The following is a 27,055-nucleotide window of genomic DNA, read 5'->3' as shown; positions in this document are numbered from 1 at the left end:
ACCTAAATCCACATCCTGCTCCATATCCTCAACTTACACAAACACGGTAAGGAACAAACAAGCGGCGCGTTCTGCTTCTACTGCATCGTCCTTGGCGTCAGAGCCTCAGCTGGGCCTCGGTGCCGCAAAGCAACAGGTCCCTCCCCCCCCCCCCCCCTATCCCTGTAATTATGCACAAGCCTCGCCGTCACCTTCTGTGACAAGGGCTCACGGTATAATTGAAACTAAATTAATTTTCCACTTGTACAGATTGCTAATGAAACCTCGGCGAAACCGGCATCAAACCCGACCAGACGCCTCGCGCCGGCGAGAAGAAAGAACACGATAAAAAGATAAAAACAAAGAAAAGATACAATGTAACAAAAATCATAAAAAAGCCAAAACAAGAAAAAGAAACAAATAAGGGTTAAATATCAAACACGACGCAGCCGGGAAAGTGACGGCAGGATTAGCGGCCGCAATCGGAGATATTCAGGTATAAAGATGTCAATTTGTGGCTAAAGGAAAGGCGAGAGCGGCAACGGCACCGAATCCAGAGACTTCTACTGAGCAAGATGGATACATGAGGCGCAGAGACGTCTCCAGTGTCTGCAGTCAACTTTGCATCTGTACCCAAGAGATTCAACCTGTGGAGTTCCAGCAGTTGCAATACTACAACTCCCAGCATGCCCTACCAGAACTACATCTCCCAGCATGCCCAAAGGGAACCACAACTCCCAGCATGCCCTAATAGTCTATTGCTATGCAAAAATTGCAAAACTACAACTCCCAGCATGCCCTGTGGCTCTCCAACAGTTGCAATACTACAACGCCCGCACGCCCCGAGCACTCAGTAACACTTTGGCGCTTGCAAAACCACAACTCCCAGCAACCTGTCGCTCTCTGGCAGGTGCAGAACTACAACTCCCAGCATGCCCTAATCGCCTATTGCTATGCAGAATTTGCAAAACTGCAATTCCCAGCATGTCGTAGCAATCAGGAAAACATTGGCGCTTGCAAAACTACAACTCTCAGCAAGTCCCAACAAACCTGTCGCTCTCTGGCAGGTGCAGAACTACAACTCCCATCATGCCCTAATCTTCTGTGGCGTGCTAGAGGTTACAAAACGACAGGGCATGCTGGGAGTTGTAGTTTTGCACCTGCTGGAGAGCCACAAGATAGTGATATCTGATTGATTTGGGGGGAGGGATCTGACCCTAGTGGGCACAGAACGACCACCACTAGCAGAGCAAGATCAGAACCTGAACCCTGGACAGCACCCTAGGAGGCCACTGACATCACCTGAACTTGGGGTGCACCCACCCCCAACATTCTCTATGTGGGTGACAACTATATAACAATAATAGGTGCAACATAAGCGGGTGACACGATAGCTCTACCAACTGTAGCCACCACTTCCTTGGCTTTTCCTTAAAGAAGACGTCCATAGTAAGAAGGGATTTCTGGGGGTAAACTTTTCGTGCACTAGTCTATGGCACCCCCCGTAGTCTATGGCACCTCGGCCTTGCACCCCATAAACTACCATGGCTCAATCACCTTAAAGGTCTTCTCCACAACTGCATCTCCTCCAATGACACTTATAGCAGAAAAAAAAATAATTTACATATATGAATGCACATCTACAAAGTCACATGACCACACTAGCTCCGCCCATGAGGAACTAAACCATCGGCTATACGCAGGTTACTATATTTTAGGAATATTCTCCCAAAAATAACACCATTGCAACCCCAGAGTATGACGTCATATATAAGGGTCCCATTTATTTCTGGGGGGGGGGGGGTCTAACAAAAAGTTGCATGCCCACATATCTAGCTGCCCCCCTAAAAAAAACTAGGGTAAGGAGGTAATGGGGTGCCCCTCTGCCCTGGGGATATCCAACGTGTGCCATTGCTGATGCGACATTGTCCTCCTCACGCACACGTCGCACAGAGATCTGCCGACCACAGGGCGATAAGTTCACTCTCTGCCCCCCCCGGGCTCCTCACCTTGTAGACATTCTCAGTGAGCCGGTGCACCTCCTCCGAGCGAGACATCCTGGCTCCTGTCAGTGCCATACACCGAGGGAACCGCTGTGCTGACAATAACAATCCCGGTACCGTCGGCGGCAGCGGGGACAGCGTTATCCTCTAGGCTGTCACTTGTGTAGGCGCTTATATACCAGGAGGCGGGGCTCTAGTCTACAAGACACGCCCACGACACCTCCTACTGCCTCTCCGAGCTTCGAAGGAGACGCCCCGCCCACGGCTCCGCCTCTTATGTAAATGAAGAGTCCGGTCTTTGCGTTGTTTAGCAACAAGTCGCTTTCCCCCGGACGCTCTCGAGCTGCAAACGAGCTCTGTGGTCGCTCCATAAACATGGCGGCGGGGGGGGGGCGGTCACACAGCTTTCCCAGAGCCCTGAATGACTAATCCGTCTAGGTGGAGGAATGAAGGCGCCAATTACATAACTAGACAGATTTTTCGTTCAGGAGTCTGGGAAAGATGGGTGGCAGCGCAGAGTCTGAGGACAGCACACACATATATATATATATATATATATACCTGATACAGGACATAAGTCAGCCATAACATTAAAACCACTGACAGCTGAAGTGATTGTGTAGTTGACAAGGGCCCCTGTCAAGGAGGCGGAGTTTATTCATACTTTCCAAAAATTTTCGTCCCACTATGGTCACGGTGACGTCCCCTTGTGGCGATCGCTGCGCCCCTGTTGTGTATGAGCGCGGTCTTGTGATATGGAGACTAAATATGAAGTGCTAGCCCCCATGGCCGGGGACTTACCTGCTCTCCCTGGAGATGAAAGCGCACCCGTATTTTTGGGATCTCTTGTGGGGGGTTCCCGGGGCCAGACTTGACATTTCAGGGGCCCCTGGCGCTTCTCTGATCAAAAAGTGGAGACCACAACCCCTTGTTACTGGAATGGCTCCCTTGTTGTAGATCAAAAATGTCCCTTTTATTGACCCCCACAGAGTACAACGTACCCTTTACTGATCCCCACAGTAAATTATCCCCTGTACTGGACCAAATACAGTATATTGGCCACTTTATTGGACCCCTCACCCCATAATATAGTAAACCCTTACTGGCCCCCACACTGTCTATTGCCCCTTTTATCGGACCTAATACATCATATTGCCCTCTTTATTGGACCCCACACTGTATGTTACCCCCTTTTCTGGACTGAATATAGTATATTGCCCCCTTTATTGGACCCCATAATATAGTAAACCCTTACTCGCCCCCATACTGTATATTACCCCCTTTATTGGACCTAATATATCATATTGCCCCTTTATTGGACCCCACACTGTATATTACCCCCTTTACTTGTCCAAATACAGTATATTGCCCCCTTTATTGGACCCCACACTGTATATTACCCCCTTTACTGGACCGAATACAGTATATTGCCCCCTTTATTAGAGCCCATAGTATAGTAAACCCTTACTGGCCCCACACTGTATATTGCCCCCTTTATTGGACCCCACAGTGTATATTACCCCCTTTACTGGTCCGAATACAGTATATTGCCCCCTTTATTGGACCCCATAGTATATTACCCCTTTACTGGTCCAAATACAGTATATTACCCCCTTTACTGGTCTGAATACAGTATATTGCCCCCTTTATTGGACCCCACAGTGTATATTACCCCCTTTACTGGTCCGAATACAGTATATTGCCCCCTTTATTGGACCCCATAGTATATTACCCCTTTACTGGTCCAAATACAGTATATTACCCCCTTTACTGGTCTGAATACAGTATATTGCCCCCTTTATTAGAGCCCATAGTATAGTAAACCCTTACTGGCCCCACACTGTATATTGCCCCCTTTATTGGACCCCACAGTGTATATTACCCCCTTTACTGGTCCGAATACAGTATATTGCCCCCTTTATTGGACCCCATAGTATATTACCCCTTTACTGGTCCAAATACAGTATATTACCCCCTTTACTGGTCTGAATACAGTATATTGTCCCCTTTATTGGACCCCACACTGTATATTAACCCCTTTACTGGTCCGAATACAGTATATTGCCCTCTTTATTGGACCCCATAATATAGTAAACCCTTACCGGCCCCTACACTGTATATTACCCCCTTTATTAGACCTAATATATCATATTGTCCCCTTTATTGTACCCCATACTGTATATTACCCCCTTTACTGGATCGAATACAGCATATTGCCCCCATTATTGGGCCCCACACTGTATGTTACCCCGTTACTGTCTCACACTGTATATTGTCTGTGTTTTGGACCCCACATATAAGTTTGCCCCCTTTTTATTTTGGCCCACACACATAATATTGCCCCCTTCTTTTTTGACATGTTAGGCCGATGTTTACTCACCCATCCCAGGCTAGCCTCCACTTTGGCCTACAGGGGGCACTGTACATTGAAGAACGTTAGACCATCCTGTCCTGGTGGTCTTCAGCAATGGGTCACACCATGGCAGCACATCCTGGACGCCAAAGGAGATGCCGCGCGTTGTGATGAAATATCAGATTAATCCAATAGGTGGTAACTAATTTACTCTGATGCGTCCCGAGCTCACAGTGTGAACACTGGCTATCCTCATATGTCTACAGCATAGCATCAGTGCCATAGGCATAAGGCCTGGTTGAAATTGCACCATTAATACTACACCACCGGTCGCCGTATCCCTAAGACCAAATATCATTGGTTTAGTGGCTGCAGAGAACTCATCTAGTAAATCACAAACACCAAGAAGGACACCTTGAAAGGGTTAAGGGTCTTGTAAGGAAGTGATTGGGGCAAATGGGCCCCAACTATGAATTTAACCCCATTTACAATATATACGTCGGTACCTGGCCGTCTCTGGTCACTGGATTTGGACTTTAAGCGTAACATCACATGGGCTCCATTGAGGACAGAGTCAGGGGCTTGCTGATGATGCAGTCAGGTGTGGCCATGACTGACGGGAGTAGCTGCAGCACTAACTGGCTCGGTCTGTGCAGTGCAGTTGGATCTGTTTCCCAAGACTTGCTAAGGCCTCATTCACATCTGCGTTGGTAATTCGTTCGGAGGGGGTCCCCATGCGAATTACAGAACGCAGATGTGGCTGAAGATTCTGAGTGGTGGTCCGCCATCTTCATCTAAATCACCTTTATATGCAGATCAGGGGAAAGTGATATGTCCCCAGAAACTAGAGCTGATACTGAAGTTCTAGCAAGCTAAGGCCACGCCTCCAAAGCACATAGTTGCTCATTTGCATATAAGTAAAACGTTGACTTAGATGAAAAGAGAACTCCAAGGCTGAATAACACAGGTATATGTTTATATTGTAGACTCACCTTACAAGGTACTGTGGTTAGATTTACAACCAATTTACTCCTGGCAGACTCCCTATAAATTGTGCATTCTTCCAAAGAGACTGTAACCATCAGCTGTACATCTTATCTGAGACTGTAACCATAGGTTGTGTGTACTCCTCGAGAGACTGTAATGATGAACTGTGCGCCCTCCCTAAGAGACTGTAACCATTACATGTGCGCCCTCCCTAAGAGACTGTAACCATTACATGTGCGCCCTCCCCGAGAGACTGTAACCATTACATGTACGCCCTCCCTAAGAGACTGTAACCATTACATGTGTGCCCTCCCTGAGAGACTGTAATGATAAACTGCGCCCTTCCTAAGAGACTGTACTCATTATCTGTGTGCCCTCCCTAAGAGACTGTGACCATTACATGTGCGCCCTCCCCGAGAGACTGTAACCATTACATGTGTGCCCTCCCCGAGAGACTGTAACCATTACATGTGTGCCCTCTCCAAGAGACTGTAACCATTACATGTACGCCCTCCTCGAGAGACTGTAACCATTACATGTGCGCCCTCCCTAAGAGACTGTAACCATTACATGTGCGCCCTCCCCGAGAGACTGTAACCATTACATGTGTGCCCTCCCTGAGAGACTGTAATGATAAACTGCGCCCTTCCTAAGAGACTGTACCCATTATCTATGTGCCCTCCCCAAGAGACTGTAGCTATTATTTGTGTGCCCTCCCTAAGAGACCGTAACCATTACATGTGTGCTCTTCCCGAGAGACTGTAACCATTACATGTGTGCCCTCCCCGAGAGACTTTAACCATTACATGTTTGCCCTCCCCGAGAGACTGTAACCATTACATGTGTGCCCTCCCTAAGAGACTGTAGCCATTACATGTGTGCCCTCCCCAAGAGACTGTACCCATTATCTGTGTGCCCTCCCCGAGAGACTGTAACCATTACATGTGTGCCCTCCCTAAGAGACTGTAACCATTATCTGTGTGCCCTTCCTGAGAGACTGTAACCATCAGCTGTACATCTTACCTGAGACTGTAACCATAGGTTGTGTGTACTCCCCAGGAGACTGTAACCATAAGCCACAGACTGCAATATAAAATTATCGCCCCCTATATCTCCTCCCTCCTCTCCGTTCTGCCAATGACCTTAGACTTGTATCCTCTGTTATCTGAACATCACTCCCATCTCCAAGTCTTTTCTCGAGCTGCACCCGTGTTCTGGGACACTTTACCCTGGACAGTCCGATTCAAACATGCTAAAATCCCATCTGAGTAGTCACAGGTTATCACACGACCTGATCACATTGTCCTACACGCCGCACATTACACCAACACATCTTATCCTAAACTATCCTCCCCCCTCTATTCCTCAGGTCCTGACCCCTCCATCCGCACTCCATGTAGTTTGTATTGTATAGTCACAGTCTTCTTGTAAGACTAAAAGTTGAGGTTTCCTTGTAAAGTGACTTGTAGCGCCAGTAGGAGCAGACTGTAGATGACGGCACATTGTACACAGCATGGCGGTGGAGCGGGGCTTGGATGGGAGCCTGGGCTGGCTATCTGCATCATTAATATTGGAGCCAGTCACATATGGGCTCGTGCCGATCCTTCGTTTCAGACATTTGGTGAAAGAATATGTTTCTTCTCATCTACCCAAGTATGGTCGGTTGTGTGGTGCCCCCCATTCGGATGGGCCCTATAGCAGTCCAGTCTGATACTAGGGTTATATGCAGTGGTTAAAATGGGCCGGAACGCGCCGGAACTCAGTTCCGACATAATGGCAAAATAACTGCCTGCGTTTCAGTATACAACGAGTCACAATGTGGAAAATAAAAAACCCACTTACTTACCTCTCCTACTTGGTGACGTCTCCGATGTCGCAGCGTTGCGTCGTTATGCGTAGCGACGCAAGTCCCTGTTCATCTGACGTCCGGAGTCCCACCGTACTTCATTGGAAATGCACTGGCCGACAGACGTGATCTGCAAAGAGCAAGGGAGAGGTAACTAATGGAGGGTCTTTGTATCCTTCCCATGCCCTGGGTCTCCGATTGTTCATGGGTGTGTAAGGGCCACTTGGAGCATATAATACGATACGATATGCTCCAATTGGCCCTTGCACACAGTATTATATGCTCCAAGTGACCTTTGCACAAGGTATTATATGCCCCAAGTGGCCCTTGCACAAGCTATGAGATGCTCCAAGTGGTTTTTGCACACGGTATTATTAATATTATGCAAGGGCCACTTGGGGCATATAATATTGTGTGCAAGGGCCACTTGGGGCATATAATTCTGTATGCCACTTGGGGGCATATAATACTGTGTACAGGGGCCACTTGAGGCATATAATACTGTGTGAAGGGCCCAATTGGGGGCATATAATACTGTGTGCAGGGGCCACTTGGAGCATATAATTCCATGTGCAACGGCCATTTGGGGCATATAATACTGTGTCCAGGGGCCACTTGAAAACAGGAGAGAGAGCACCGCGCGGCACCTTGTGCATTACCCTTTTAAAGTGATTCCACAAAGTATTATTCAACATATAATCACCTTTAAGCGCTGTGAAGTGATCACAGCACTCAAATATCACTTCATAGACAAAATGGCTAGTAGCTGGCAGATCTTAACCGTGAAAACACGTATGCATGGTACTATACAGAAAAGGACCTATCCAACCAACTTCTACAGAAGTATCAAATGGATAAAAGGATCCGCGCTTACCAACCGTAGTTCTTGTTGCATTCGTTTATTAAAGCCTCACACACAACGCGTTTCGAAACCGGAAGCTGGTTTCTTCTTCAGGTGCACAAAGGACATAGATACTGAGAGCATAGAACATGCGCCCCCATAGTGACCTCATCATTTTACAATTGTAGCAAAAAAACCATCAAATGGACAAATGACAACCAATAAATAGTTAAGAAACAGAATAAGACTAACATTATGTCAGCAATACAATAAAAAAAGGGGCCACTTGAGGCATACAATACTGTGTGCATGGGCCACTTGGGGGCAAATAATACTGTGTGCAAGGGCCACTTGGGGCATATAATACTGTGTGCAAGGGCCACTTGGGGACATATAATACTGTGTGCATGGGCCACTTGGGGGCAAATAATACTGTGTGCAAGGGCCACTTGGGAACATATAATACTGTGTGCATGGGCCACTTGGGGGCAAATAATACTGTGTGCAAGGGCCACTTGGGGCATATAATACTGTGTGCAAGGGCCACTTGGGGACATATAATACTGTGTGCATGGGCCACTTGGGGGCAAATAATACTGTGTGCAAGGGTCACTTGGGACATATAATACTGTGTGCAAGGGTCACTTGGGACATATAATACTGTGTGCAAGGGCCACTTGGGGCATATAATACTGTGTGCAAGGGTCACTTGGGGCATATAATACTGTGTGCAGGGGCCACTTGGGGCATATAATACTGTGTGCAAGGGCCACTTGGGGCATATAATACTGTGTGCAAGGGTCACTTGGGACATATAATACTGTGTGCAAGGGCCACTTGGGGCATATAATACTGTGTGCAAGGGCCACTTGGGGCATATAATACTGTGTGCAAGGGCCACTTGGGGACATATAATACTGTGTGCAAGGGTCACTTGGGACATATAATACTGTGTGCAAGGGCCACTTGGGGCATATAATACTGTGTGGAGGGGCCACTTGGGGCATATAATACTGTGTGCAAGGGCCACTTGGGGCATATAATACTGTGTGCAAGGGTCACTTGGGACATATAATACTGTGTGCAAGGGCCACTTGGGGCATATAATACTGTGTGCAAGGGTCACTTGGGACATATAATACTGTGTGCAAGGGCCACTTGGGGACATATAATACTGTGTGCAAGGGCCACTTGGGGACATATAATACTGTGTGCAAGGGCCACTTGGGGCATATAATACTGTGTGCAAGGGTCACTTGGGGCATATAATACTGTGTGAAAGGGCCACTTGGGGCATAATTTATGCGAATATTAGGCATAATAGTGAATGCAGGAATGCGTGTGTCTGCAAGGGGCGGGGTTGTGGTGGTGGGCAGGGTTTAGGGAGTGCAAGCCATCATTCCAGATTTCCCATGGTTATATGCCATGTCAAAGGCCTCAAAAGCAGTTCTCAAAGTGCAGATGACAAAAGCATGTGTCGCCATCTACACTGTCTTATAAGCAGAGGCGTAGATCGAAATGTCCTGGCTTCAGTGCAAAATCTGAAGACTCTCCCCACGGCCAAGTACCATTTATTATAATGGGGTTTTCTTATGTGGCAGAGGGAATATTAGGCTTTCTCAGGTACACCCGCCCAGATGTTACTGCGAACTCTGCACCCCCTCCTGCTAATGATTTGGTGGACTTAAAAGGGTTGTCCGGTGAGTTTGTCGAAACACGTAAGTGAATCTGAAACTCCCTGAATACCCCTTTAAGGCCCATATAAGAGAAGAATTATCCAAGCCTGTGACTTTCATAAGGACTGGCCAGCTCTCTTATGTGGATGGGGTCTCCTTATTCTTTCCCGACAACCCTTCCCCAGGAGTAAGCGGACTCCAGAGATATCCAGGAGTGGTTTACTCTCCTTTCCTATTGAAAAATCATGGCAAGCCTGCAAGTGCATAGGAGAGTCAGGAGGAATAGCTGATAGATGAACTAGTTAGCTTTAGTTACCTTTAATTAAAGGGGTTCTCCAGAACTACAGCATGAAGACCTGCCCTTAGGATCAGCTACTCTAATTTATGGGAAGGCATCAGACCCCAAAGACTCCCGCTGATCATCAAAATGAAGATTAGGCAGCAATTTGCAACCATAATCAGAAATTTGGGAGTCACTCTGTGGCGGATATAAGGGGGCACTACTGTGCATGCCTGAGCGCCATTTTCTTGTGCGCTTTCTTCCATTGTCCACAAGAAAATGGCGCTCGGGCATGTGCAGTAGTGCTCAGAAGGGAGCGTTACTGCGCATGCCCGAGATTTCGATGCGCAGGGATCCAGGCTACAACTACGGAGGATGGAGCGCAAGCAAAAGAGGGGGCGTTATCAAGGTATGACGCAGGGGGGTGCACGGTGGCTTGGGGGGACGCCCAGGGGTGCACGGAGAGGCTCATTTACATATCGGTTTTATCGATATGTAATAAAAACGGGGGGAGGGGTCTTTTCAAAAACAAGTAGCAGCACCTGAATATCCTTTTTAAAGGCATCTGACTAGCTCAAATCACGTCTCACCAATGATAGAGCCCCTTTAAGAACAATGCAGGGTGAATTCTGTTTCCTTCTCTTCCAGATAGAATTCTTCTGATCCTGGTGCTTAGAAGATATTAGCATTGATAAATTCCACCCACATTCATATATAGGATCTGTCCTCATCCCCGGGAGCCGTGCGGGAATATTGCAGAGTAAACACTGAGAAACATGCAGAGAAATGTTTAACTAGAAGTGAATGATGGATGTCAGATGTCTCCAGTGACTAACCCGGGTGTGAGCGACAAGGAAACCTCTGCGACTAACACACCCATCAGGGCTAAGGAGGAACAAATGGGATTGTATTGATTTCAAATGAAGTATAGGATTTACATGCCCAAACCGAATATGGGGGTCGTCACGAGGAACCGTGGGTATCTTATGATTGAAAGGTGAAGAGGCAAAACAAATACCCACGGGGTCCCATAGCAAAACTTATAGTAGAGAATTCAGGACTTGAAAAATATGTACAACTATTTATGTCTCCAGTACAGAGATGTCACAGTATAGGGATAATACACACAGTGATGTCACAGTACAGGGATAATACACACAGTGATGTCACAGTACAGGGATAATACACACAGTGATGTCACAGTACAGAGATAATACACACAGTGATGTCACAGTACAGAGATAATACACACAGTGATGTCACAGTACAGAGATAATACACACAGTGATGTCACAGTACAGAGATAATACACACAGTGATGTCACAGTACAGAGATAATACACACAGTGATGTCACAGTACAGAGATAATACACACAGTGATGTCACAGTACAGGGATAATACACACAGTGATGTCACAGTACAGAGATAATACACACAGTGATGTCACAGTACAGGGATAATACACACAGTGATGTCACAGTACAGAGATAATACACACAGTGATGTCACAGTACAGAGATAATACACACAGTGATGTCACAGTACAGGGATAATACACACAGTGATGTCACAGTACAGGATAATACACACAGTGATGTCACAGTACAGGATAATACACACAGTGATGTCACAGTACAGAGATAATACACACAGTGATGTCACAGTACAGAGATAATACACACAGTGATGTCACAGTACAGAGATAATACACACAGTGATGTCACAGTACAGGATAATACACACAGTGATGTCACAGTACAGAGATAATACACACAGTGATGTCACAGTACAGGATAATACACACAGTGATGTCACAGTACAGGGATAATACACACAGTGATGTCACAGTACAGAGATAATACACACAGTGATGTCACAGTACAGAGATAATACACACAGTGATGTCACAGTACAGGGATAATACACACAGTGATGTCACAGTACAGGGATAATACACACAGTGATGTCACAGTACAGGATAATACACACAGTGATGTCACAGTACAGGGATAATACACACAGTGATGTCACAGTACAGGATAATACACACAGTGATGTCACAGTACAGAGATAATACACACAGTGATGTCACAGTACAGGGATAATACACACAGTGATGTCACAGTACAGGATAATACACACAGTGATGTCACAGTACGGGGATAATACACACAGTGATGTCACAGTACAGAGATAATACACACAGTGATGTCACAGTACAGGATAATACACACAGTGATGTCACAGTACAGGATAATACACACAGTGATGTCACAGTACGGGGATAATACACACAGTGATGTCACAGTACAGGGATAATACACACAGTGATGTCACAGTACAGAGATAATACACACAGTGATGTCACAGTACAGAGATAATACACACAGTGATGTCACAGTACAGAGATAATACACACAGTGATGTCACAGTACAGGATAATACACACAGTGATGTCACAGTACAGGATAATACACACAGTGATGTCACAGTACAGAGATAATACACACAGTGATGTCACAGTACAGGATAATACACACAGTGATGTCACAGTACAGGGATAATACACACAGTGATGTCACAGTACAGGGATAATACACACAGTGATGTCACAGTACAGGGATAATACACACAGTGATGTCACAGTACAGGATAATACACACAGTGATGTCACAGTACAGGGATAATACACACAGTGATGTCACAGTATCATACCTCCCAACGTTTGTAGAAACAAAAGAGGGAAAAATGTGTGGCACGCGTAGCAAATTTAGCTTGACCCGCTTTTATGTTGACTCCGCCTATTCTCATAAATTTTTCATGTGCCCCCACACAGTATAATCCTCCTACAGTCACCCGTAAATTATATTTCCCCCCTCCATCTCTCCCCCAGTTTCATATAACCCCTTCATCTGCCCCCAGTTTCATGTCCCCCTTCCATCTTTCCCAGTTTCATGTCCCCCCATCTCTTCCCCCAGTTTCAAGTCCCCCCATCTCTGCCCCCAGTTTCATGTCCCCCCTCTGTATCTGTCCCCAGTTTCATGTCCCCCCATCTCTGCCCACAGTGTCATGCCGTTCCCCCCTTCATCTGCCCCATTGTCATGCTGTTCTCCCCCCCTTCATCTGCACCAGTGTCATGCCGTTCCCCCCCTTCATCTGCACCAGTGTCATGCCGTTCTCCCCCTCTTCATCTGCCCCCAGTTTCATAACACAAAGAAAACACTTATACTCACCTTCCAACGCTCCCCTGCCATCTCACTCACTCAAATAGTTGTAGGCGCGATGTGACGTCATCACATCGCGCCTATACAAGCAGGAGCTGGAGCGCAGTGTTAAAGCAGGAGCTGAGCTGTGACAGCTGCTGCTTTACTCGCTTATGTGTTCAACTCATCAGCGTCTCCCGGACACCGATGAGTTGAAACCGGGACATACCTCCCGTTGACCAGGACCGCGGGACAGGACACCGAATCTGTGAATGTCCCGCGGAATTCGGGATGGTTGGGAGGAATGCAGTATAGGGATAACACACAGTGATTACACTTAATGGTATAAAGAAAACTATGGTCATAGCCAAAATTTTTGAAACTGACTCAAATTATGGTGCTTTGGTGTTTTTCACATTTTTTGATGAGTTTTGGGAATATGATAGAAATGTAATTGTAAGAATTTTAGAAGATTTTATACTTTTATTGACAATCCCTCAAGTTTCTGTAAGATTCAATACTTACAGGGTTGTTCCTTATTTTTAAAGGGATTCTTACCATTAAAAAATTTTTTTTTGTCGTTGACACGTCGGAATAGCCTTACGAAAGGCTACTCTTCCCCTACCTTTAGATGTCTTCTTCACCCCACCGTTCAGTTAAAATTCACAGGCCACAAGAAAATGGCCACTTACTTACTGTGTAAGCGGCCATTTTTCTTGTGGCCACGGGCATGTGCAGTCGGCTCTGCCCGAGGCCTACACATTTCAACACCTGCGTCAGAAGAAGACGCATGAAGAGGACGTTCCTAAAGGAGATGGAGGCGGCGCTGGAGAAGTCTCTTGCAGCATTGGGGACGCCCCCATTGCTGCGAGAGAACTCATTTGCATACGGAATTTTAACCGTACGGTGGGGCGAAGAAGACATCTAAAGGTAGGAGAAGAATAGCCTTTCTTAAGGCTATTCCGACGTGTCAACGACAAAAAAAAGTTTTTAATGGTAGAATCCCTTTAAAGACTTCTTCCATTCTCAGACACCTCTAGTGGTGGCTTATCTGATGTTGACACCCAACATGCCCGACCCTTCATTCCCCCCGACATTTACCATCGGGAAGAGTCAGGACAACCCCATACTCATTAGATAGTCCTAGTCCTGCTACTATTGCTGGATTCAGTCGATGTACATCTAAAGCCTAAGCGAACATTACCGCTTACGTGACTTCTTACCAACCTCCAACTATTTAATGATCCGGCGCCATCCATCAATGCCGCATTTTACTCTACTGAAATGTTGAGATACTGTAATGTGTCAGAGACAACAGACGATCACACGGACTGGACCCGGTTTCTAGGAACCTCAGCAATGTGCTGAGCAAGCGCATCAGGGTTCTCCTTCCCTGCAGAGGAATTTGGGAAACCCTGTAAATTCTTACAGACATATGTTATAGGATATTGCTACGCAACCACATTGCATCCTGCTCTGTGCAAACCCTGCTCAATCCGTATGCAAACCAGACCTCGCACCCAGCTGCATCGAATCCGGCAATGCTATAAGCACTTACATATAAGAACAATTGTCTCTGTAATCATGTCTGTAATTGGTGTCACATAATGGAGAGATGGCAGCCGCACGTAGCGGGTGGATAAAACACATTATTTGCAGAAATGACGATTTGCTGCCCTGAGGGTACCTGAGGCGTGCAGGTGCAAAACAAGCGGCCCGCCATTAGTGTGACCCAGTGCTCAGGTCCTCTATTAGGACCCAGTCTATTATGTGCTGGGCAATGCCCCTGGGGATGCAGATATCTAGAGATGTGATGTGCTGGAATAGCAGCTCCGCCGGTGCACTGGATGTCAGCAATAAACAGAATTTTACATGAAATAATCAGGGTCTTAGAATCTCCTGTTGTTCCCTAAATCCTACAGTTGCCATGGTGCTTCCTAGTTCTCGAGCTGTTGCTGAAGAGAGGGGGAATTAAGGCTGTTCCTTCACTTGTAAAAAGTCTGATCGCAGAAAACAGCAGACCCAGCCTGTGGACACTCTGCCGCAGCGACTCCTGGCAAGTGGCCCCCGGGGACATCTACGGACGCATAGGAAGGGCTCTAATGTGGTTCTGGACCCGTGGACGGCCACCTGTTGCTGGGAATCTACTACAGGCCGTCAGGCTATGCTGGGAGTTGTAGTTTGACCGTGGTTACAGGTTGCAGACCAGCATGGATGGCCAACGGGGTGTTGTCAGTCTTCCAGCATGGCCTACGACTTATAACATAGCCTAAAAGTCTTTCTCTACAGTCCAGCCCAGCAGTCTGCAACCTGCGGCTCCTCAGCTGTGATTAAACTACAACTCCCAGCATTCCCTGAGTGCAGAACACCATGCCTTATAACAATGAGCCTATGTATTATTGTCTCAACACTAGTCTGCAACCGCTGGCTCCTAAGCTACAATTAAACTACAACTCCCAGCATGCCCTGAGTGCCTATTATCATCTCTCTATATTATAAAGATGAGTTTCTGTCTGTCTGTTCTTTATGCGCGAGCAAACGACTGGACCGATCTTCACCAAATTTGGCACATAGATACATCAGGTGTCCGTTAAGGTTTAAGGTCAGGTCTCAACTCTTTCGGATGTACCGTTCCTGAGATACAGCTTCCCCAAAACAATGAGCTATATTAGCCAACACAAAGCTGAAAGTATTTCACTCACATTCCAACTGCCATATACACGGTCGCTCCACATGCACAATCCAACACTGATATCCAAACTGAGATACACACATCGGAGGATTAGATACACAGGTTAGCACACACCAACACACATCAGAGGATTAGACACTCTGCTCAGCACACACCAACACATATCAGGGGCTTAGATACAAAGATCAGCACACAGTATCACACATCAGAGGATTGGATTCACAGCTCAGCATACACTATCGTACATCAGGGGATTAGATACACAGCTGACACAGCTGAGAACACACAATCACACATCAGAAGATTACATACACAGCACAGTATCACACATAGAGGATTCGATACACAGCTTAGCACAATAACAACACTCATCAGAGGATTAGATACACAGCTAAACACACACCAACACACATCAGAGGATTAGAGACACAGCTGAGCCCACACTATCAAACATAAGATGATTAGGTACACAGCTGAGGACACAGTATCACACATCAGAGGATTATATACACAGTTCAGCACACATCAGAGGATTAGATACACAGCTCAGCACACACCATCACACATCAGAGCTTTATTCCAGGTTTCCATAACAACCCAGTCATTTTATTCACTGCTGTAGGTCAGTTTTAAAGGGCAGGGTGCTGTGGATGACACTGTTACACAAGGTCACATACACACAGCTTTACTCCAGGATTACATAAGAACCTATCGCTGTTTTTTTACTGATATCCAATCTGAGATACACATGATCACATGACGCTTATGGACACACACAAACGACATACTAACTAGACCAGTGCAAAACTGGACAATCCTTATGGGGCCACTACACAAACAAAAAATGAAATATACCCGTGCGAAGCCACGTCCTCCTGCTAGTACCCTATAACTTTAACCATGCTCTGAGGACACTAATCTGCAACCAGTAGTTCTCAAGCAGGTACAACTCCCAGCATGCCCTGACTACTGGAGATCATGCGCCGAACTCTGGGCATGATCTGACCTCTATGCCTTAGTCTGCAACCAGTAGCGCTTAAACTGTGATGAAACTACAACTCCCAGCATAATGGGGGAATAACTCCTTTTACAAGGATCCTCCACGTTATACAATCCCAACTTGTTGGACGATCCCATAACAATAAACCGATCAAAAACTGTCATAAGGTAGTAAGTGTTCAGTTTCCTAGCAGCGCCACCACAGGACAAACGAAGCATTACACATTGTCCATTTGAAACACTCAATTGTGTACCTAAGACAGGACAGGTCAGGTCCTCCAGATCGAAAATGACCTAATAAACTATATGTAAGGGGGTTTTCTGAAATGGACAACCCTTTGAAGTTACCTCCATATTGCGGGACATAAAAGAAGCCCTATGGACGTGGGGAGGGGGATTCAGCAATACGGGCATAGATTTTACTGTAATCTACACCATCTATGTGGCGTATATGATAATGTATATGGCAAAGGAAACTGCCCCAACCATGCTCTTTTGGAAATGTGCTGATGTTGGGGCAAAAAACACCACAGGGTTTTTTGGTCAGGATTTTGAGGCCTTATTCGCCTCAAAATCCTGACCAAAAACATGGCTTCCATTGAAATCAATGGGAGCCGATCAGGTCTTTTTTTCTCGGAGCTGTTTGTTCCGGCTCCCGGAAAAAAGAACGGACATGCTCATTCTTCACACCGATTCGCCTCGTAATTGGGCCTGAAGACACTCCCTCCTCCCGACTAGTCCCATTCATTGGGCCTAATCCGGAGCGGAGTGCGCGACTGGATGCCGATGCAGTTTACCGGAATTCAGTCGCGGCTACTCGTTTTTTGATCCGGAATCTGAGGCGGCCTCCGCCTCCGTTTCTGGACCAAAAAAACCCAGTCTGAGTGTTGTTAAATTATTATTTTACGCCAAAAAAGTGGCCTAACAATAATGATGATTCCACCCCGCCGCTCCGCCATGTGTCTCCATAGTGAGTGACATCATCAGATCTCCACAGAAAAGTGATGTCACCCTAATAATAAAGCACAGGTCACTCTTTTCGCGCAGATATGTCCACGGGATGCCTCGTGTGTTGGTTTGCTTTTATATTGGGCATCCTGCAAGAATACTCTATCGTCTAGGTCAATGACGGTGACATCACAGCACACAAGTCCTGGTAATAATACCGTATACAGCGCCGAATCGAGACAACTATGACTTATTCTCACATCTCTCCCACCTACGACATCTTACCTAGAGCGCCCACCGCCCCTATGACGGAATTACGGATTAGTCCACCCAACCCCACCCCAACTCATTGTAGCCTGGCCAAGAAGGAGTTAACACACCTCACACCCCAAATATCACAACGCCGGCCCCTTCTTGCTCTTTAAGCTGGCCAGCATGTGCACAGAGTGTGCTAGATGAAAAGCTTTGGCGGCCACCCACGGACGCACAGCCTGGGGGGGCGGAGGGGAGGAGGTTGCTGTGGCAACGGCATCGGGCTCCTTTACATCAGCGAGTCTTCCAGAACGAGAGCGGATTGTGAATAGGTGTGCGAATCGGGGAAGGGAGAAGTAGGGGCGCCGGGATGAGCCAGCCGCAGGTAGCGGAAGTTGAAATAAGGCGAAAGAGGACAAAACAGGGAACAAAACACTTATACAAGCGCCAGAGAGCTTGAGGGGCTGCTGAGGGTCAAGGACCTGCAAAAACAATGGAACGCCGGCAGTAATATTACCTAAAAACCTGCAGAGAGATTAGTAATCCCCGCGGCTGCGGCCTAAACTCTAGGATAGGACACATCCTTCAAGGGATCGTCCAGGGTTAGACAAGCCTGGCAAAGTGTGTATCTGTAATACCAGAAACAACCTGTGGACAGGCGTGGCGCTATTTTTTGAAGAATGCGTCCATGTTTTTCTAATTGTTCACAATCCCTTTAAAGGGGACATGTCACTTCTATCTTATCCCCCATTAAACAAGACAAGAAAAATCCAAGATATTTCTTGATTCCTAAATAGTCCCCCCTTAAACCGATCACATGATCAATAGGGCTGCTTTTTGGACTTGCGATTGACTAAATTGGGACTTCAACAGGGAGGTAGCAATAGGGGGTGCAGCAACAGCAGACGTTGAGGGGTCCCCAAAGGTCACTATTCTAAATGGCACATGGTAGGTAGCAGCCCCATTAAGATTTTGCATTGGGGCCCAGAAGCTTCAAGATCCAGCTCTGGACTTCATCTACGACCCCTCTAAGTAAAGGCTCCCGTGGACCCCAATGGGGCAGATTTATTAAAATGGTCTAAAAGCAAAACTGTTTAAGACCATTTTGATAAATCTTCCTCAGTTACTTGATGGAATGATCCTTAAAGAGGCTGTAAAACTAGACTAAGGTATCCCCGTTAGGAAATATAATATCTAGAGATGAGCGAACAGTAAAATGTTCGAGTTTCGATATTCGTTTGGAGTAGCCCCTCAATATTCGACTACTCGAATCGAATATCGAACCCTATTATAGTCTATGGGGGGAAAATGCTCGTTTCAGGGGTAGGCAACGTTTGATCAAATTATCCACGAGTGAGGGTCGGGCTGGATCCTCCGAGAAGTCTTCTCCGTGCAGCGTCCCCGCGGCGTCTTCCGGCTCTTCATTCACTCTGCCAGGCATCGGGCCTGGGCAGAGCCGACTGTGCATGCCCGCACTACAAGCGCCCGATGCCTGGCAGAGTGAATGAAGAGTCGTAAGACGCCGCGGGGAAGATGCACGGAGAAGACTTCTAAAGGTAGGAGAAGAACCAGCGTTGATTGGCCGACTGTATAGCATTCGGCCAATCAATGCTAGTTCTGCATCAAACGTTTACATTCAAATAGTGAGTGGTACTCGATCGAGTACGAGTATTTCGAATACCGTAGTATTCGATCGAATACCTACTCGATCGAATACTACTCGCTCATCTCTAACAATATCCTATCCTATCCTACTAATATTATAAATGTGAAAGTTTGGATGTTGGTTCCTCAATCATGCAAAAACGTCTGAACGGGTTTGAATGAAATTTGGTACATAGATAGATTGTAACCTTGTTAACACACAGGCTACTTGTTATCCCGCTAAATTACATGGCTTCACGACTGTTATGAATTTATATTCACATACTATATTACACTGCTCTTGCAGCCAGGTCTGTTATCTCTCTATGTAAACACTCAGCTAACCCTCAGTCCATTGTGTACATGCATCTGCATATTATCTGATCTGCTTCAGGCAGTGCTGACACACTGGATGGGAAAACTCCTATAATCCAAATTGGCAGTTTGCTAATATTATACATTCCGGGAAAAAGAAAATCTAATTTGTAGCAAAATTCTAAAATAACGAGAGCTATGAAGGAGCCAGAAGTCACAGAGTTCTCCTTAAGTGGAGTTGACGGGGATCATCGATGACAACAACATGCTCATTATATGGCGTCCCAGTGAGCGACCGAAATATTCACGGGCACAGTGCGAGGAATGAGTTCAGTGGCAGGCCAGCTTGACAGCTGCCAAAACAGCGGAGCAGGTGGATCATCAACGCCAACAACACGCTCATTATATGGTGTCCCAGTGAGCTGCTGAGATGTCGGAACAATCACAGGCACGGCGTGAGGAACAAGTTCAGTAGCAGGACAGCTTAAGAGCTGCCAAAACTCCGAAGCAGGCAAACCATCGACAGCAGCAATTTATTGAATATAGGCAGATCATCGACGCCAATAACCCACAGACGAAGTCGCGGGCAGAGGCTAGTAGTAAAATATAATAATATTAGGAGTTCATAGACCGGGGTCCATTGTACTAGGATCTCTTGGTCAGAGTGTGGAACGGTTGCTCTGAGCATCTCTCGCTTTCTCTTGAGGACTGGTTTTGTCCTGTATTACACAGACAACCCTCAATGGGCACGTTGCAATGCTTCTTTTGCCCTGTAGGGGCGCTGCAGGGAAACTGAACACTTACTACCAAGTTTCCCCATAGACCAGAGAATGCGAGGGACAGCCGGACACCATGAAGAAACTCAGCATAAGTGAGGAAGGTGATGGTTTATTTAAGTAACGGGCCTGAAGAGACCCAAAATATAGTAACAGCACTTTCGGTTTGTGCCGGACAAGCTTGGCATGAAGTGGACTGGTTGGACCCAACTTATTTATATTCGACTCTAGTAAGGATTGTTGAATATAAAAAAGTCTTCTTGGAGTGAAAAAACACAAATAGTCCTGTTTTTAAAAAGTCAGAGGGGTGGGATGGTGGGCATGACTTAGCCCCCTAACTAGTAGAAGATACAATGGCGCCCACCAATTGAGCTTTGATCGGGCATCATTATAGGAGTGTCCGCTATCCTAGTGATACGTTCCATGCAGTATCGGCCAGAACCCAGATGTGGACTTAGCCTTAAAATGAGTAGGGCGCCCCTCTGAGGTCATCTGATGGTAATGTAATGGCCATCTTACGAGACTTGTCTAATATTCTATTCATCTTATTATTCCCAGCTCATGACTAAGTATTCGGTGAGTCAGGCGTCATCCCAATTTCGTTTCTCTTCCAGATTTTAATTCGTTTCACACATTTGGGAAAATTAATTACAAAAATCTTTGTATCTACGAGAAGGCTCCAAAACTTTACGTAGCTGTTGTGACAAACCTGGGGATTTTGGGCTCAGCATGGAAGTTATATCAGGCCTAATATTAATAATTTTCGGTGTAAGGACCATGCTAGGAGGATATATCTACACCCACTTTCTTCTGACTCAGACATGAAATGTCCCCTTTTTCCTTTTTGGATGGAAGGGGCGCAAAAAGTGTCCAAGTCACGTACAATAGTGACTGCTTTCCTGGAGCATGGGAGATTGGCCATTCCTTTTGGGAGTCCAGGAAGTCACCTTTTTTTTTGGGAGCCTCACGGCATAGACTTTTCAGGAGAGTTGACATACATTGGTATAGTCCAACAGACACACCCAACATCGTGACGGAGGCCATAAGTCCAGGAGGGACTACTTCTCCTTGTGAAGACCACCAGCTAATGTGAGAAATCTTGCAGGCCAGGCGGTGCTCTCTGGGACAATGGGCATATAAATTAGCATAGCATAGGCTGTCTAGTGCCACCTGTTGGACACCTACCTCAGTAGCAACAGTGGTGCGGACCCAACCAGTCAGAGACAGGGACACAAAATCTGTAGCAAATCGGTTTATTTAGAAAAAAAACCCAGCAAAGTAAATAAACCTTTACTTCAGGCACAAAATGAGCAAAATAAAATACAGCCTTAACTTCAGGCAAAAGAATGTCAAACAAAACCCTGCCCATCCGAGCACTAACTAAACAATAAAGTACTAACTGTACGTGAGTAAACAAAAAACATGGCAATACTGTCTCACCAGACTCTCTGTGTGTCAGGGCAGACCCAGGCACCTTCTCTTGTTCCCTGGATCTGCCTTGAAGTGCAGGTTGTGCAGCATTTTATGGCCCAGTAACGAGCCAAAGACCCACGCCTGGGGCTGAGGCCTACTCAAGACCTGCCCTGGACCACACATCGGTCAGAAACCTGGGACTGATACATCAGGACTCCAGCACTCTGTCTGTCATCTTCTCACACTACCCTATTAGTCAATGTCCAACTCTTTAAGGGGCCTTTCATTATGACTTAGAGTAGGGTACAGGTTGGCAAGAAGAGATGCCTTTGACATAGGTTTAGGAGGTACTGTGTGACCTCCATCTTGGCATAGGACTATCTGTCTGATAAATGTGGGACAAAATATATGTAGCCTTACAAATACAAGACTTTATATATGGAAGTGGCTGTGCCTGGTACTGCAGCTCATGGGCCCGAGTGGGGCTAAGCTGTACTACCAGGCACAGCCACATCTCTACGTATGGACAGAGCCACACCTTAAGACTAGACCACCAACTGAAAGTCCTAGACAACCCTGTAGACTATGGTGCTATCATTATAAACACCTTGCCCAAAGAAGTAAAGGACCGCAGCCAGTGTCGGACTGGTCCTCCAGAGTGGTAAGCCCAGGCTCTAACACAATAATAGTCCAGCAGTGGACACCCAAAGGATACCATGGCCTCTTTCCTCGGGGTTGTTGGGCCCCAGAATCAATCAAGGGAACCTCAGGAGTTGGTGACCCGCACTAGTCTCAGCTTTAGATAACACTTCATGGCCAATCGTGTTGACCCCTGGTGGGTGGGTCAGACTGGCCTGGCTTCACCTGCGTCAATGTCTTGGATTTCTCTATGGTTGATATTCACATTGAGATTTCTCCTCCTGCTCCGCCGCTCCAGATCAATGATTCAGATTGCACATTGCCCATTCTCTTTATAGTCCATGGCTGATGCTTCAAAGGAATCGATCATCAAAACCAAAACCTGCAAAATTATTTATTGGTTTAGAGATCCACACGGAAAGCCCACTTACCTGTGAACAATGACCCCTGAGTGTCAAATAATGAGGCTATAAGCATAGAGGTCTATGAAGAAAGAGCTCCTATATCATGGTAGTGCCACCCCAGTATATACACAGTACCAGCCTTTCCTGGGCTTCCTTAAAGGGGTTCTCCAGTTTTTAGAATGGCAAGTAGTACATGTTAAAATGAGACCTCCAGATATCACGTTTTCTATGAGGAAAACAAAATATTCAATGTCCCTGCAGCTCCTCCACAGGGGAAATGAAGCATTACACCCTGTCCTTTGAAATCAATGGGTTGTCTGTGTAATGTAGGACAGGATTAGTCCTCCAGGGCAGGAGACACTCTTTGTAGCCTCTCCCGTCTCTAACCATGAGATGAGGATCCTGAACAGAGCACCCCCCCCATATTAACAGAGAATGCCCCCCAGCCTTGGCTTTATGATCATAATAGGAAGTCTTGTGTTCACACATCCAGCACTTCAGGATTACGCGCCCTTCTACAATAACCCTCTCACCTGGGAGGGGCGCTGTCCTACAAGCTAATTGGCATCTCTGTAAATAATGCATAAGAAAGGCAGAAAAACACTCGTAGCATAAACAGATAATACAACATGAGGTGAAAGGAAACCTATTGACACCCTGCATTGACGTGCTCATTATCACATGCGTGTGACACGTGAAGACTTGTAGAGCGACATCACATAATGAGCCAGGCTTCTAAAATACTCTGAATAATCAATGTATACATGGAGATAGCCTGCACACAGGGCAAAAGAGAGAACTACCCCGGGGTCAACGCTATCAGCCCCCCAGGACCGGTCACAGCACTAGTATTACAGCACTGGTCATTGGTCCTTATATTGTTTTTCATATTAATAGTTGTTTTAGTTGAGCACTATATAGTGGTATTATTTATGTACCATATCGTGGTATTGTATATATACCGTACAGTGGTAATATTTACACCGTATAGTGGTAATATTTGTGCACCATATCATGGTATTATATGTGTACTGCATAGTGGTATTATTTATACTATATAGTGGTATTATTTCTGCGTCAGATAGTGGTATTGTATATATACCATATAGTGGTAATACTTACACCATATAGTAGTAATATTTGTGCACCATATCGTGGTATTGTATATATACCATATAGTAGTAATATTTGTGCACCATATCGTGGTATTGTATGTATACTATATGGCGGTATTATTTCTGCATCATATAGTGGTATTGTGTGTATACTGTATAGTGGTATTATTTATGTACTGTATGGTTGTATAATCTATGCACTATATACCGGTAGTTTTACTGTGAATGCTTAGTAGGGTATTATCCGTCATTTGTATATTAGTGTTATATGTGTGCTACACTATATGGCAAATTTTATTCGTGGACCGTTTAGTGGTATCATATGTAGACTAAATACTGCTATAATATATGCACTGTATTGAAGTATAATTGTTAAGGCAATATTCTGTAGTATTACTATAAAGGCCGTATGTTGTGGTATTACTATTAATGCGCAGTCTGATGGTATTATTTAGCACTATGATGTGGTATTTTTGTATTGCATTGCAGTACTTTTGCACTGTTTTGTAGTATTATTTATCCACTGTATCGTGGTATTATTCATGAACTGTATAATGGCATTTTTGCTCTGTATTGTATTATTAGTTATGAACTCTATGGTGGTATTATTTATGCCCTATATTATGGTATCTTATGTGCACTTGATGGTAGCATTACATGTATACTGCATAGTGGTATTTTTTCACTTTATACTAGTATTGTTTGTACACTGTATAGTATAAAGACTTGTGCATAGTGTAGTGGTATTACATATGTACTCTATGTCAATATTATATGTGTGCTGTATAGTGGTATTTATTCACTGTATACTAGTATTGTTTGTACACTGTATAGTACAAAGACTTGTGCATAGTGTAGTGGTATTACATATGTACTCTATGGCAGTATTATATACTGTATGGCGGTATTTATTCACTGTATACTAGTATTGTTTGTACACTGTATAGTATAAAGACTTGTGCACAGTATAGTGGTATTACATATGTACTCTAAGGCGGTATTATATGTGCACTGTATGGTGGTATTTATTCACTGTATATTAGTACTGCTTGTGCGCTGTGTTATTATTTATGCAATATACAGTTGTATTATATATGCACAGTATGGCAGTATTACTTATGCACTGTATAACACTATTATTTTGCACTATATAGACATATTTAAGGGCCATTATTGGTTAGATCTGTTCCTGGTATTTCTAAGCAATTTTGAACCGCACATGAGACCCCACACGTAGTTTGGTCTGGCCCTGTTCTCACCAGCCTTTGGTCCGTGGTGGGTTTTCTGATTCCACTGCCGCCATCTTGCCTGTTTTCTTGCATATACAAGACCTAAGAACACAACAGTTTATAAATATCCATAAATTTGTTTTTCCCGTCATTTACAATGAAATTTTGCAGATATAAATTTTAATGTTCCTCCTCATATTCCGTGTAATTTATTTCCCCAGAGATCTGAAACCCTCGGCAGAAGACGCGGTGTTCACACTGAGCTAATGACACAGAAATCTTGGCTGTGAATTGCTGAGCCGTCCTGATCTTTACACGAGGAGCCGGCAGCTTCCTAGACAGCCCCGAGCACCTTCATGTTTTCTCAGCCTGCAGACCGCCATGACTCCAGAGAGGTAACAGTGTCGCGTCGTCACCTTCTACCATCATCACATCGGAGTCGTCATTTCCCCGTCACCCCATTGTTTAGTGTCGCCCGTCCTCGGGCGACTCTTCGGTCTTACGATATAAACACGTTACGTGTGAAGACTTCGGCGCTCGGGTCACCGTAGTTTTCGAGATGGTGTGAATTTCGAAGAAAACCATCAGAAGTGAGATAACCGTTACTGGCGTAGTCCGCCTTACATCTGCCTTAGCTGCGCCCAGTAATTGTGCCCCAAAACTGGCTGATACCCCATTACCAAACACATCCCCCTAAGGAAGTCAAGTGGTCAATGCAAAATTAACCTAATTTGTGGCTATTGTCTTCATATACAGTATATACAGGCTTGTATATACAGAACCATAATTAAAGGGGTTGTCCTAGGAAATTCATTGGTGAATACCATTCCGGGACATGGATTAGGACCAGGATTTTTTTTCTGGCCTTAGGATCGGCCATAAATATCTGGTCAACAGTTGCCAACCTCCCCCCTCCCCCCATGGATCAGGTGTTTGTGTTTGCAACTGATCCCCATATGATATGGAATAGTGAGATGGCTCTGTACACTGTATAGTGGCCGGGCAGCTCATTGATGTCAACAAGAGCAGAGCTGCAGTTACAGCACCTGGCCACTATATGGTGTAAAGAGCCAACTGCTATAGGCTCTGTACACTGTATAGTATGAGGACAAGACGCAGCCCAAAGCAGCTGAAGTGGTGGCCATGGATCCTTCACCTTCTCCTGGGGTCCCAATATCAGAGCACATGCCACCATCTTATCATTGGGGAACCCTTATATAGAACGGAATTGTCCAAATTGAACAACCCCTTAAATCAGGTTTGCAAGTACTGTATATAACCCCTGACAGAGGTAAGAAAAAAATACAGCAACTTGTCCCATAAAAAACAAGGGCCAAAATGTAGCTAATCTTGTAAGGACATTGATATGGCTGTTCCTTGTGGGCTGGGCTTCCTGAGGAACGTTGCTCAGTCACTTATTTTTCCTGCAGCAGCCACTACAGGCGATATGTGGTATTAC

At 45.6% G+C, this 27,055-nt stretch overlaps 1 protein-coding gene across 11 annotated transcripts in view; it reads right to left on the bottom strand.

Moving 5' to 3' along the window:
- BAIAP2 (BAR/IMD domain containing adaptor protein 2) overlaps positions 1-2,122 on the bottom strand; it is a 107,140-nt gene extending 105,018 nt beyond the window's left edge. For all 11 annotated transcript variants that reach the window (XR_012716982.1, XM_075279303.1, XM_075279301.1 and 8 more), the window contains exon 1: positions 1,989-2,122. Coding sequence is in view for 10 of the 11 variants with exons in the window: in XM_075279303.1 (XP_075135404.1) it covers positions 1,989-2,057 (69 nt within the window). In the remaining variant the exon portion in view is untranslated. The remainder of the gene's footprint in view (positions 1-1,988) is intronic.
- Positions 2,123-27,055: the final 24,933 nt, after the last annotated feature.

The sequence above is a fragment of the Leptodactylus fuscus genome, chromosome 6 (genome assembly GCF_031893055.1).
Source record: "Leptodactylus fuscus isolate aLepFus1 chromosome 6, aLepFus1.hap2, whole genome shotgun sequence".
Taxonomy (NCBI): Eukaryota; Metazoa; Chordata; class Amphibia; order Anura; family Leptodactylidae; genus Leptodactylus; species Leptodactylus fuscus.
This window is presented reverse-complemented; position numbering and strand designations above follow the sequence as displayed.